The 15,090-nt window shown below is 35.2% G+C and overlaps 2 protein-coding genes across 7 annotated transcripts in view; both read right to left on the bottom strand.

The window, feature by feature from the left end:
* Nucleotides 1-15,090, bottom strand: part of LOC118744472 (cilia- and flagella-associated protein 91) — a gene marked incomplete at its 3' end in the record, with an annotated part of 285,289 nt that overhangs the window by 68,932 nt on the left and 201,267 nt on the right. For all 6 annotated transcript variants that reach the window (XM_036477504.1, XM_036477505.1, XM_036477506.1 and 3 more), the window contains 1 exon segment: nt 7,003-7,209. In XM_036477504.1, the coding sequence (XP_036333397.1) occupies nt 7,003-7,209 (207 nt within the window).
* LOC118744473 (10 kDa heat shock protein, mitochondrial-like) lies at nt 2,285-3,274 on the bottom strand. Its single transcript, XM_036477510.1, has one exon. The coding sequence runs from the start codon at nt 2,700-2,702 to the stop codon at nt 2,394-2,396; it is 309 nt and encodes a 102-aa protein (XP_036333403.1). The 5' UTR covers nt 2,703-3,274; the 3' UTR covers nt 2,285-2,393.

Raw genomic sequence — 15,090 nt, 5'->3', positions numbered from 1 at the left:
GAGTATACCACACGACATATTGCCGTATTTCCCGCTTATACATTTATCATACAAAAAAATAATTTCTCATTTTCATTTGCCTATTCAGCATTCTTTTATTTATCCACCGATTTTCTTTGTAAAAAAAGGTTTTAACCGGGGTACGAAAATAAACTGTACAAAACAATTCCCATTTGCTCATCGATCATCATATCATTTGTGGTTTTGTACAGTTTTGTACATAGTCAGTAACAAATTGTAAGATTCACTGTAATTTTCCCCAACGAGAAACGTTTGCTTTTCGTTTGTGACAATTGTACCATAGGGTACGTTTTATATGTATGCAAACGTTTCAATTACGTGAAAAATATTTTTTTCTGTCAATTTTCATATCCAATTCAATTAAAAAACATGTACTACATATATACATATATTTTTCTCTGCACCATTCATTTCTTTTGTTGTTTCGTCTGTAACTACTAAACTACTGTAATGTACTATCGCAAAGTAAACTCAGCCGTTTTGTTTTCGTATTGTACCGAACTGTTGAAGTAATAAACGAAACGAAATAGTAACGTACAATATAGTTTATTTTCGTATACTGGTTTTAATACAAACGAAAAAGTTAAAATTTTTATTATTTTTTTTAATATTTTCCCTTTTTAAGTTTGAATTCTTTTCATAAAACTTCCACAGTAAATATCTTAAAATTTTGATACGATACGGACTTTCTGACAACGGTCGTAATCTAGAGATCAAAATTAAGTTTAAGTGTTTGGCCGTCTAGCTGATACATGTTTGCCTCCCTATTGTGTGATTAAATAGGTCATAGTTTTCTAATTTCTTGATTTCAATTATATACAAAAATATATATTTAATTACATATATGCATTTTGGAAAACAAATATTAAATTCGTTATCAGTTTCAATACAATCCATAATTATTTTAAAAAAGTCCTCCGCCATGTTGTATCCGCCACTTTGAATTTTGAATATTTAATACCAGTTTCAAAATCAACGCCCACGAATGGTCCTGGATACCAGGTTTCGTTATAATCAAGACGGAATAGAACGAACGTTTCTATGAGCGCCAGCCCGGATGTTCAAATCGTGGTTGGCCACTTTAACGCCAGGGTGGGCAAAAATCTCCTCCGAAAAATGAGAGAGACTTATCGGCTTCGCGATGTGCTAGGCATCATTATTGACGTGCGGCAGGTGGTAAAATTTCTAAGTCGAAAAGCTGTAGTAACGATGGAGCCGAGAAGTTTCGCAACCGGCTCTCAATCTTGCTTAAACAAGTAACTTATCATCATCTGGATTTATATGAGCAATCACACAGTAATACTGCGAAAAATGAAGTGATGTTATTAGCAACCACACTTTTTGCTTTTTCATTTGGTATAACAAAGAGTGTCGCGCCACATATGCAGAGAAAGATGCTGCTTATGAAGCCTCCCTACAGTTAATGACGATGCAGGGAATAGAGGAGAGAAGAGAGACGCCATTTTAAGAAAAAGAAAAGAGATGGGCGAAAGACGTGACTACGAAGAGCTTGAGATGCTGGAAGACAGGTTCGAAAATTTCATCAGAAAAGCTGGCGGCAATCAAAGGGTTTCAAGGACAGACGTCCAGAGTACAGTTGAAGCGAACACTTCTCAACACATTTGAATAGCGACATAGGAATATGAAAAATAACAGAACCACTAGAGCCTAGATATTTTTTGAAAAGGTTTGCGGCCAATAATTCTAGAGGAAGTATTGGTAGTTTGGAGAAATTAGTTCCTTTACTCTCATTCCAAATAAGTATGTATGTTGACACATAACAGGACCAAAGATAATTGTCAGAACGAGCGCTAGTATATCGGACCTGATAACAGACTTAATCCTATGTCTTGAGAGCGGAACCCGACATCGAAGGTAGCTAAGTCGCCGATGAGGTAAGAAATAAAGCTTCTTCAACCGAACCATTTTGTCACCATAGTTAGTTATCATTAAAATTTAGTTACTTAGAGGGGTTAATCAGTACGCAGCAAGTGCTGCAAATCTGTAGGTGGCCTTGGATAAGGTACATATCGTTACCCTTATTCACAAAGGCCCTAACCAACACTTTTTTCGAAACTGCTTTTTTCACAGATTTTGTTTGGATATATTTAAGCACACCCAGTAAAAATTTCAAAGTGCTAGTACAAAAAATAACGGAGTTAAAAACGCCTTACCTGTTTTGGATATTCTTTTTATAAAACACATACTAATTTCCGTGTAAAAATAAGCAAGTTTATTTCACTAAATAAATTAAATTCTCGCCCAACATTCGGAAGAAATTATTCCTTCGTGAAATCTTAAAACAAATTACACATACTCTCTCCGCTCCATAATTAACGTGCTATTGATCTACGCATTATTACGCACTCTGGCTACTCCAACTTGGCCAGTATATCTGCTTCGCGATAAAGCACATACTCCTTTTTATCCTGCATCTCGACTCGAGTGCCGCCATACTTCGGCAGCAACACACGATCACCCTCCTTCATACCAATCGGTATGTAATTGCCACTTTGTGGGTTGCGCGCACCGGGACCAACCGCAATCACCGTACCCTCCACCATGCGCTCCATGCCCTTCTCGGTGAGCACAATGCCGCCTTTGCTGACATTAGCCGCCTCTGCGCGTCGCACCAAAATTCGATCCAAAGTGGGTATGACGCGTTTGATAATGGAAGCCATTGAATGACCAAACGAAAATTAATATTACGCCTAATTGAAAATCTTGTTTGCTGTTTAGATTTTTTGCCGCACTTGACAAGTGACAAACAAAACATAAAAAATTTTGAACTTTTGTTCGCAGCCACAGTGTACGTAGCTGTTGTTAAAGTTTTTTGCGTGTCACACACAGTAGCTACAAAGGTGCGCTGTGGTTGACGACGGTTCGAGGAGAAAGAAGGTGGATGTGAAATACTTGTGCTGCTAAATTGTCTGTGCAATATTGTTTGTTGTACATGCAAAGCCATTGTTGGGCTTGCACACAAAGCCAAGTGATTGCGTTAGAGTGCGCTGTGGCGGATACGCAACCTGCAAATTGCTTGTATGTAGTTAGCAAACGCAGAGTGAAATCGTCATCGGCAGCAGTAAAGCGAAATTGTTAACGCAGTTACTGTTTAATGCAATTTACAAGAACAATTAAGCTTGATTGAAGGCAAAGGTATTTCTTTGCGCCGCGAGGTACTCGTACGAATGCCGACTTCAGGTTTCTGTGCAAAATACCTGCCCGTAGAAGTTTGTATGAATTTTTGTTGTTGTGGAATGTTAAGCTACAAATTAATCTTCAATGTTAGCAGTTTCGAACATTTATTGTTTTGGTTGCGAAGCAATTTAAAATTATTTTGCGTGCTGATGACGTGCTTGTTAAGCCCTTTTTTAATAAAATAATGTAGGAAAAATGAAAATTAATACACTTGCAATTTAGCTTTATTTTAGTACGCATGCGAAATACAGTTAGTTAGAATAATTTTATTTACATTACTTTATTTAAAACTTTTAGTTAACATTTTTCAACGACCTAGGCTCTAGAGGTATACGCCGCCGGGCCACGCCGCCGCCGCCGCCGTTTTTATCATTACGAAAGAACAGCGCGGCGGCGTTCGGCGCCTAAGGAATTTTGTACAAAATGTTCATGTTGTATGCACATTGAAATACATCGTTTGAAGGAACTAAATACTACTCGTATAAAAACACCATTTTACGAAGTGAAAATCACATTTTTAAAAGAAGTTTTTTTTTGCATAATTTGGGCCACTGAACATTTCAAAAAAAAAGCGTAACTCAGAAAAAACATAGGTAACACGTTTTTCGATCGAAAGCGTTTATTACAGTTAATTAGGGATACCGGTAATATGACGATTTTTTCCACAGTAGAAAATTTTTTGCAATACTACAACAATACTACTTTTTTATATACTACATCAACAAGAAAGTTATACACATCAAAAACTTTAACGCATTATTGCAAAGACTAGTTAATTTTCCTGTGTGTTTTTTTAAATATTTTAAACAGAATTTTAATAAAAAGCAAACACTTTTTTTTTGCTTATTTTTACATTCGTAAGTTGCTTTATTCTGGGGTCCCACAGACGTATACAAGAACTAGGTGGCTGTGTGAAAATTACGTTAGTATTCCTAAGTAGTGGTCAAACCCCAGGAAGGTTTTGCTCCCGCGCATCGCAATATTTTCTACACAGAGTTAAAGTCCCCCTGTTTGGTAAAAATTACTATTATTTTGCAATCGATTCTGTTCTCCTTAGAAAAATTTGTCGCTTAATATTTTAGTGGACATTTTATCCATCTATAAGCCATTTTCTTAAACAGTGGGTCAAAAAGGCCCGTTCTGGTGGGAGTTGATGGGTTAAACTTTTGGAAAAAAGTAGGGCAACCTTATTTTCAATATATAACCCACAAAAAACCGTAAGAACTCCGTAATTTAACATAACGGTTGATAAGCTTATTGCAAAAATTTATTGATAGCGACATAAATTACCCCAATAACTTAACCTTTAAATTTTTTTATTTCTTTAAATTGAAAAAGTATATACAGATTTGTAGAGTACATAGAGATGTATGTATATTAGGGTGCCCATCGGAAATCGTTTTTTTTGTACGTCAGTACTACATATTTTCAAATTGTGGAAACTATCGATGGTCAAAATTTAAAAAATTCTTTGAAATTCAAGCAAAAATAGGCATTCAAAAACTCATGAATCTAGAAAATCGTATTTTCTGGCATAAATCGACAGGCCGCGACCTCTAAATGGCCTTTAAAAAATCTATAAAAGTAGGCAATAATATTTCTCATAAAAACTAATCAAATTAGGGGGTAGGGTCTTTAAATTTTCAAAAAAAAAAAACATTTTCGATGGGAAACCTAATGTATATACTATATAGACTTTCTTCTGTTCGCTCATCCATCAGCAGCAGTCACTCAACATTTGAATTCAATGAATGAATTAAATGGAATTATAATCTGAGGACATGATAAGATTAGAAGCCTCATGGCTCTTTGGAATCTACCTTTTGGGCAGTAGCGCCGCTAGCACCTCTACTAGGTTCCACCTAAACAATTTTTTTTTATCAATTATGGTAGTACCTACATATGTATGTGAGCAAATCTCACGAGTTGTTAAATTTTTCGACAAAAACGTGTTTTTGGTCAAAAGTGCTGGCACACTTATCTTAGAAAATGCATTATCTTCAGATTTGTATGAAGAACAAGATTACATCGCGAAATTCTATTTGAACGAAAACTTAAAAAAGATATACTAACAAGAGTAAAAATAACCTCTAGTGCTCATATACCCGTTGCTGCATATACAACGTAAAAAAAAACTCGTAGATTTTCAAAATTTACAAAATAGCTACGGCGGACATCCTGCATGCTGCCCTAATTTTAACTTGGTGACACACTCTGGAAACTTCAGAGATATGTTGTATTTGATGTCAACGTCCATTGCCTCTAATACGAATATTATATTTGAAAACTTCCCAAAGTAATTAAAAAAAACAATTGATTTTTTCGAATGACCAACAAAAATGAGTAATTTCGGTACTTTTTGGCCTAAATAAGTCTTTTAGGCTAAATTTGTTCAAATGCTTGATTTATTTTTTATTTTAATTGTTTTCGGAACTGCACTGATTGAAATAAATGCAAGGAGAAGCATTTCTCTTTTGGCGGGATAAGGAGGAGACACTCGTGAGATTTGCTCATATAGTCTGAACATGAACCAAATCGGTTTCGAAAAATATCGAACCCCGCGACACCTATCGGCAAATTTATTTTTAGAGTGACTTCTTTTCGTGTAAGTAATATACTTTATAAAATGAATCAAATCGAACAATAAATACCCTTTATTCAAATATATCGACTCCTACGCCCCCTAGCATTGTCATGAGAACCAAACCTACTTTCCAAAAATATTTAATGTATAATTCCAGGACCTCCAACCTATTGAATGGCAGCAGCACTGGCAGCGCTGGAGAAGACGAACCCGAGTTCCTAGTCGATGACGATGGAGGATATGTACCACCGCCTGACTATGACGAATAGCGATTATGCGGTTAAAAAATAACAAAGCTGCTGGGACTGACGGCCTGCCAGTTGAGCAATGTATTCAAGTACGGCGGCGAAGAGCTGATGTGGCGCGTGCGACGACATCGACATTATCCGCAAAAACAAGGACTGTGTCCGCTCTGCCTTCTCGAAATTAGATAGAGAAGCAAAGCGAATCGGTCTGGTGGTAAACGTGGGCAAAACAAAGTATCTCTTGCCATCACACAAAGAGTTAGAACATAAGCGTTTTGGCACCTACGTCACTGTTGACAGTTAAAAGATTGAAAAAGTAGATGACTTCGCTTATTTGGGAACCAGCAATAACACCGATGGACTGAGTAGGCAATTCAGAAGTGAAGCGAACTAAAATTCAGCGGCTACGATGGCTAGGTCATGTCGTTCGAATGGACAGAAACGCTGCAGTTGTGAAAATATTTAACGTGGATCGCGATGCTGTTAAGAGAGGAAGAGGAATGCCTCTTCTACGTTGAAAAGACCAGGCTTGACTTGGCATTTCGAATTGGCGTGAGTTGGCACGGAATAGAAACAACTGGTGTGGTTGACGCGATACTTTGGTATAACTAACGAATATATGTAATTTTAGGATAAATGGTAAACTTGGATGGAGCAACAACGGGAATGTGGTAGACTATATACTCGTAGGTTTGTCAGAGATTTCATGAAACGCTCGTAGTCTTGCACGTTCCAATAAACATCAGAATTGTAGAGTACTCTCGCGGCTGTGCTGATGTAAAAAAAAACGGTAGTCAAATGAGTTGCTTCTGCACGATGTGGGTGGTTAAAACCTCTGAAGCTCGTCTCTCAAATACATACATATTTGTGTATACTGTCTTCAAACTTTTAGCCAACGTTTTGCCTCGAACTTGCAAACTTTTCCTATCACACTTTGTGTAGTATGTCACCTACCTTTGTCATTGGGATCGAATTCAGCCTCTAATTCAGCTTTGGTTGGCTCCGCCGCTTCTGCTTCTGCTGCGGCTGCCGCCGAAGCTGCTGCATTTTTGCTATTAGCGATGGCGCTAGCGGTGGGTGTTGGTTTAGTTTCGCTCTTCTTCATGGTGTTTCGTACTTTGTGTCCTCGAAAAACGGCTTGGATTTTAGTGGCGGCTTTGGCTGAAAGTTAAAATAGACAAGGGAAAATTGATAGTGAAAATTGGTGTAAATTTTGTGCAAAGGAAATAAAAAACTGTGATGTAAAGAAAAAATGCATATGGCACATTCGTGTTTTATGTAAGCGCTCTATTAAGCGCTTAAAGTGTCTTTCACGCTTGTGTTCATACCTGTACATATCGTCATCTGAAATGCAAAAAGACGTAACAAAAATCATCGTTGAATTGCAAAAAGTCATAACTAATGAAAAATTCAAAATTCACTTTTTGAGTTATATCATGGATTTCACCGAATTACAACTCCCCACATCATTTTATGAAAAATATAATAAAAATATTAGTTACGACTTTTTCCATTTCATTTACGTTGTTGTTACGTCTTTTTGCATTTCAGGTGACTATATGTATGTACAGCTGTCGAAAAAATTATAGCCGCACCACATTTTGACAAATTTTAACATATTTTTTTGTTGTTTTTTAATTTTGGTTATTTTGTTATAAAAATATAGTTAATTCTTTAACAAAACCTGTGTAAATCCAAGAACCGAGCTTTTTTAATCAGAAATAATCTGAGCATGCTGAGTATGCAGTTTTATAGCCCATTGATGATAAAATAAAGTACAAGTTTTACATTGATAAAAATTACGGTTGATTTTTTAGAACTTTTTTTTTGTCCCATTTGCTTCCATATAACGAATACAAATCTTTTTAATATATTAAGCAAAACCGCAACATTTTCGAAAAAAATTCTAAAAAATCAACGGTAATTCTTAGCCGTTTGAAACTTGTACTTTATGCTATTAAAATTCAGTGAGCTACAAAACTGCATACTAAAAATATTTATAGGAAATCTAATAAAAAAGCTCGAAATTTTACGAAAATTTGTTTCTTTTTCTTTAATTTGCACAAAGTTTGAAACTTATGGCTTTATTCATAAAAAATAAAGTAGGTTTAAAGAGCTTTATAAACTGACGTTTTCATACATTTTTCAATTTATAAACCTTTTATAAAGCTACTTCATTTTTTATGAATAAGGCCATTAGATTTTCACTGTTTCTCTTTTGAATGAACCATATTTTTTTTTTTTAAATTTATTACAGTCAAATACAAACACAAAATATCTTGCCTAAATATGGTGCGGCTATAATTTTTTCGACCACTGTTTGTAGTTATGTACTTTTGTATTTATATATGTATGTATGTACGACCATTACTTTATCAGCAGAATCGTGAAACCAACTATGCCCATACATATCTAAAAACACACATATTTACGTCATGCATAGCTGAGCAGCTTTAGAGGTCTATAACATTTGTTTTATTTTAAATTTGCTGCATTTTTCCTGCTTCTACATTCGTGTATTGTATTTTACTACCAACACATTTGTTACAGCAATAAATTTTCGTTTTTTTTTCTCTCCTTGTGCTAACAATGCCAGCTGGTGTTTTCAATAATTAAGTAAACTAACCTTTACCCCGATGCTACGCCTCCTTTCATTGTTTTACAGTAAATTGTTTGACTATTGTGTATCTTTGATTGGGTTGCTATTGATTTGTGCTAACAAAAGAATCGATTTATGAAATGGGGTTAAGCAATTGTTCAACTAATGAAAATTTTACAGCGATTTTCTTCTTGTTTCATGGCAATTTAGAATAATAAATTTCAAGTGAAACGGACAAACATGTCCTACTAAGAGTTGCTTTTTTTGAATGTATAGGATCTTAGTTCAATCAGCATTGGTTAAAGTTACTGCTTGAATCCAATTGGGGATGGACACACTTGAAAATATTACTAAATTTAATCGAAATTTGGTGAGTTTGTTGAATACAAATCTGAAGACAGAATTGCACAGTAGTTTCTGGTTCCTTTATAAGTGGTCTTAAAAAAAAATAAAAAATTTGGTGGGTTCATACCAAAGTTTTGGAGTGCCCTTTTAGAAATTCAGTAATAGTTTTTGACTGCCTTTTACCCTTTGAAATACGCCACTGGACTACAATATGGAGTCATTTTGAGAAGCTCTATTCTGCATCCCTTGGTTGGCTCTGTTGGACTTTGCATTTCGCGGGTGTATCAGCCTTTTCAATCCATTAAAGCTTTCGTAAAATAGAACCCACCACAGGGTAGACTTTTTACTTGTACTCGGTTTGCTAAGTACTATTAGCCTTTATACCATAGTCCATCTACCGAGATAATCGCCGGCGAAGATTTAGTTTGGTGAAATTCCCGCTTGATAAACTTTTCTGAATTTTTGGTCCAAATAAGCCAACTCCAGTATTGGCACCATCAATTTGGGATCTTGATGATGTAAGGATAGGTCTACAGTCCCCTTGCACCGCGACCAGGTTTGATCTATTGTACCCACTGTTTTAACTTTATTTGTTTAATATGCACAATAATTCTATTGAATCCTGCTGCGAAATCTGCATAAGGTCGTTATTACTGAGTGTGTAGTCATTTAAAAATCTGGCCTTACGATGAGCTAGTGTTGGGCAGGGGAAATCAGGTGATCCATTGATATCCTCTTCACCAGTCTGCAAATGTATGTACTACAGTGGTCAAGCATGTACATATCGGTACCTTTCGTTTCGTTTTTTTTTGTACTCTTCAAAAATCTTTTTAAATTTTCTTGTTTTATTTTTTTTACTACGTTTAAAATACTTTTGTATGGCGCATACGACTATTTCGCCCACAAGATACATTGCAACATACGATAAGAGATAGCGTAAATTTTTGGCGTAACTATATGGCTTGCGTCAAAATGTAAATTTCGAAAAAATGGCATATACGATAATTTCGCGCAAAGGGGTCGATTTGTTTGTTGCAAGCACAATGACCTGTTAATGCTCCACATAGCGTTTTAGGATTTTGCACTTAAGCAGTTTAACAAGATGTGGACGTTCTCAAGTATGGCAGCTAGTTCCGATCGGAATATCGTTGCGTCTTTGCCTAATGGAAAAGCTGTTCGGAATCGCGGTCCCACCACATGCACACCTATACTGTAAGGTGTTTTTGAACCATCGGTATACCATTTTCGTGAACCGTCATACAACCAAGTGGGATATCTGCTCCAATCCTCAGAAAAGGGAAATATGATCTTGCACCTCTTTGTATAACTAAGGATGGAATAAATTTGGTATAAGACCAGGGTTTTGGTCATGATGTATTTACTCCTTTCTTTAAAAGATTTCAAGGCGTCCGACAAGGTTACCTTGTTTGATTTTTTTTTTCTACACTGAGGGAAAAAAATGGTAAAATCAATCAGAAACATAGTTGATCTTACTACAAACGTCAACGAAAATACTGTATAGTGGTAAATATCCAATTCAACTACGCATATTAAAATGAAACGTTTGTTTTGAAAAAGTATCCGTGAAGTGAATAATCAAGATAGAAACCAAAAAAAAAAAAAACTTAATTTGATTGTTGCCTGCAATGGAATTCGCACGCTGACCCTCTGGAAATAAGAAAATTGTGGCAAGCATCTTTGCGCACTCAGCTACAGCCAGACATATAAATGTGCTTTCAAATGTTTAGTTTGAAGTAGGGGAAGTTATTCGAATTTTAGCTCCGAAATGGCGAGTTTTTGAAATCGGACTTTGTGGTGGTGAAATTCGGATATATATAATCGAATTTTTCAAGAAATAATCGAATCGTCTATGCTTGTAAAAAAGCAACTCTTCAAATTTCTTCTTTTTGACTAAGTTTGGCATCACTGTGTGTGGCACCACATTTGCCTCATGGATGCAAGTCAAAAAATACATCAATGTTTTTTCGATCTGATGCATCGAAATATTTCATCGATGCATATCTATGTATCATATATAAAAACCGATATTTCCGATGCATCGAATGAATTAAAAATATACAAGAAAATGGAAAATTCGGAACTTCGATACATTTTTGAGTATTAACTCACTGAAATGTATTTATTGATTTAAATAGTTACACATTCCAGTTAAGCAAAAATATAATAAGATTTCAGATGCTTTATAATCTGAAAACTGTATCTAATGCTTGGTTTTCATTATGTCAAAATTACTGATATCAAAAACTTCCTTAACTTACAGCTGTTTATTAGGTGTCAAATGTGTGGTCGTTACATCATAAAAACTTATCAATTATAGATGTCACAGTGCATGTCAAAGACTGCCGTCAAATTTTGGTGTCAGGTGATTGACATTCCTTTTTCATAACTGATGTCAAATGTGAAGTGAAATTTTTGGCATAAGTCAAGAATACCAGCCAGCTATGGACAAATAAAAAATGTGGTTCGATAGAACTAATCATGCCCTATTATTTTCTGTTCCTCGTTCACTTAAATATCTCCCTTTAAAAAGCAAAATCATACGCTGCCATTAATTGGAGGACTTTTTACTCGTTGTATAAGTATAAATGTATATTTCTTTGTTTTTGTAAAGCAAGAAAAATAAATAAAAGCACATTATACGTCCCAAAAGATTATTTTTTATATACATTTAACTTTTTTAATTGATACAAAAAAATACATGATATATGTACATATGTACATTTTTGATACATTTTTGGATTTTTTTCGGATATTATTTTGAGAAAAAAAAACACTTGTTTGTATTTATTTTTGGTTGTGAAGCTAAGAAGAGCGATACAGATAATCTCCTTCTCAAACTTTTAAGCTTTAGGGCCGGTTGTTCAATGCCTGATTTGCACAAATGGGAGGTAGAAGCTCCGGTAAAATACAACAACTGCTTTATCGATCACATGTTATAAGCATGGTGACGAAAACGTCGATAATGATGTTTAACCGGCAAGTAGTGATAATCAGACATTGAACAACCGGCCCTTAAAGTGTTGAATTTCAACCCGCCACCATTATTTCCCACAGTGTATGTAGCATGAGTGCCTGCTAGAACAGTAAAAGTAACGAAAATTTACATACTCGTATGTATTCATTACTAATCCAATCAATACCCGTATCTTTCGTATCGTTACTTTACTCGTTACTTACTTTACTCGAGTACCTGCGTTGCTGCTTCCTCTTATCATTGCCCCGGTTACAGATAAGCATGCATGCATTTGGATCTTGAATCATTTTTTAATAGCTGGTTGAGTGGTATTTTTCCATCATACTCTAGTAGTGCTACATACATTATTATGGGTTTGACCATATGAGAATATGTGAATACATATAATTGAATTTCTTTTGGTACATAATTCAATTATGTTAAAGTGTCCAAATTTCGTCTTTTGGCTGAATATTTATACAAAAAAAAATATTTATTTTTGAAATAACCATAGTAAAAGAAATGGGCATGATAACTCCGCTTTTCACGAAATCGGTAGCCGGTACAAAAAAACCCGATTTCATTTTTGAAATCGTTCTGATGTATTCCCTGCAGTATAGGCCGCAACAGTGGAGATAACAGTCCTTATGTATTTACTTATTAGCTTAAAGGTATTATTCCCTGCCATAGAGATGGATATTCTTTCTTGTGACATATTATAAAAACTAATTGATATATCAAAAAATGCACACAAGGCTCTCTGTTTAAGTATGCTACAATGCCTTTTCAATTGCTTGAGTTAGGAGCGGTAGTCCAGTATTACTAGATCTTCCCGTTTAATATGGATGTTGATTTTCGCATAGTGGCTTTAGCGTAAGATAGATCTGCCTGAAATGAAAGTTATTTAGTTTTTTAAGGTTTTGACTACAAAGGAGCTTTGGCGGTCGCTATGGTGTAGTGGTTAGCAGTAATACGTGCTACCATTCCGCAGGGCCTGGGTTAAAGCCCGGTTCAACACAATATCAAAAAATAATAAACCAAAAAGTATTTTCTGATAGCAGTTGCACCTCCGAGTGTATTCCGATGGCTGAGTGGATATCTCGGCAGCCAGCTCGAAACCGCCGTATCTCCGAAAACTTTTTAAAAAACACCCTATCTCAGAATTTGAATTGAAGAACGCCCTATCTCAGCTGTCGATTCAAAAACGCCCTACTCAAACGAAAATACATTGAAAATGTGCTGAGATAGGGCGTTTTCGAACCGGCAGCTGATATACATAGGTCGGATCTTCCACTCAGCCATGGATTTCTGCCATGAAATACAGCTTTTCATAAAAATACAATCACCGTTCGGAGCTGGCGTAAAACTGTGGGTCCCTTCCCATTATGTGATAATATCAAGGCGCACGCCACAAATCGGAGGAGAAACTCGGCCACACACTTTTTTCCCCATTTTTTCCCGCTTTGAGGGATGGTATGAGCAAAATAAGTAGACACGCTCTTAATATTCTGACTAAAGTTCTAGGTATGGATTATGCTCTGTTGGATCAGGCGACTGCACTAAAAGTTGAAATGACTACAGCAACATTCCCTTACCTACGATAAATTGTTTATTTAAGGCATAAATATGTTAAAATCGACTCATTGCATTTCAATATCGCTAGAAGGAAAATTACAAAACTTTAATATTTAACTCTAGGCTTTCCCCAGCGGTGTCTAATGAATTTCAGGCTGTAATTTATTTGCATGCTCTCGGGTGCACAGAATGCAATTGTCTGTGTGAATAGGGTTGTTAACATAGATGTACATATACATATACTTAAATACAATTGTACACTGATTTCTATATGTCCTATCTATTAAGTCTACTTATTTGGCATTGAAGTTGACAGCTTGGCGGATTTTAAATTAAATAGAGTTGGTACACCTGCCGATTAGCTGCAGCGTAATCAGCAGGTGCAGTAACATTTCGCCAACTAGCTGTGAACTGCTCCAGCTGTGATGGCATGCAATGGCACAGCTGTTGCCGGATTTCATGGAATTTGTTTATTAGCAGCTATGCAGTTAACAAGAATATGACTTTCATTAGCTGCTGTAGATGAATGCAACCGAAGAGAGAATTTGCATTGCGCAACGAAATGTAATAAATGGAAAAGCTGCAGGAAGTTGACGGCGAGTAGATGGATGGGTTGAAAGCAACAGAGCCGTGATGTCGCGTAATCCATCTAATTTTGTAATTTATATTAAAGCTGTGAAAGTTAGTTTTTCTTTCGCTTTTCATTTACTAATGCATTATTTTATTTATTATTAAAGGTCTAATATTTTGGTTTAGGGAAGAAATTTTTGTGTTTTTTTTTTGTTTGGGCTCTGAATTAATAACGCCATGCGACAGTAAATTTTACACACAAAAAATTAATATATTCCCGAAACTGTGGGTGAATTATAGTAAAACTGCGTACTTAGGTTTTCTCTCTGAAGTCAGGATATTTTTAGAGGACTTTGTAATTTAAAAATATGATTACTTCAAAAAATTATTAAAAAAATTCACTGCAATGTAGAATAACAATAGCGATATCATATAAAAGAAATTATTCTGTTAAATTATAACAGAATACATTTTTTTGGTGCATAAGGACGAATGGGTATGGAAAATGTCCTTTAAACATTTTTTCCTTAAATATCCTTGAAAAATTAAAATATTTTATTTTTTTCTTTTAAATTATTGTTTGATGATTATTATACGCACGACCTTATCATCGAATTTTGTCCTGTAAATTTTATTTACTTAAAAAGAAAAAAATTATTAAAAGCGCATTTTCAATACCTATTCGTCCATATAAACCAAAAAACTTTATTGTTTTTAAAATCCATAGAATTTCCTCTCTCATTTGGTATGCATATTTTTATTCTACATTGCATTGATTTTTTTAGATAATTTTTTGAATTGATCATATCTTTAAAATTTCAAAGTCCTTTAAAAAATATACTGACGTCACACACTGGGGCCGCCCCAAATAAGCGGGTGCACAAAATTCTGAAATCATTTGCTTTCCATAAGACTAGACATTTTTGACGTCTTAACCCATTATTGATCATGCATTAACCCATTGGTGACCCAGTTTTTT

This window comes from Rhagoletis pomonella, unplaced genomic scaffold, assembly GCF_013731165.1.
Source record: "Rhagoletis pomonella isolate Grant_MI unplaced genomic scaffold, Rhpom_1.0 Rhpom_scaffold_00008, whole genome shotgun sequence".
NCBI classification, from domain to species: Eukaryota; Metazoa; Arthropoda; class Insecta; order Diptera; family Tephritidae; genus Rhagoletis; species Rhagoletis pomonella.
The sequence above is the reverse complement of the archived record's forward strand: the minus strand, read 5'-3'. Positions and strand labels throughout refer to the sequence as shown.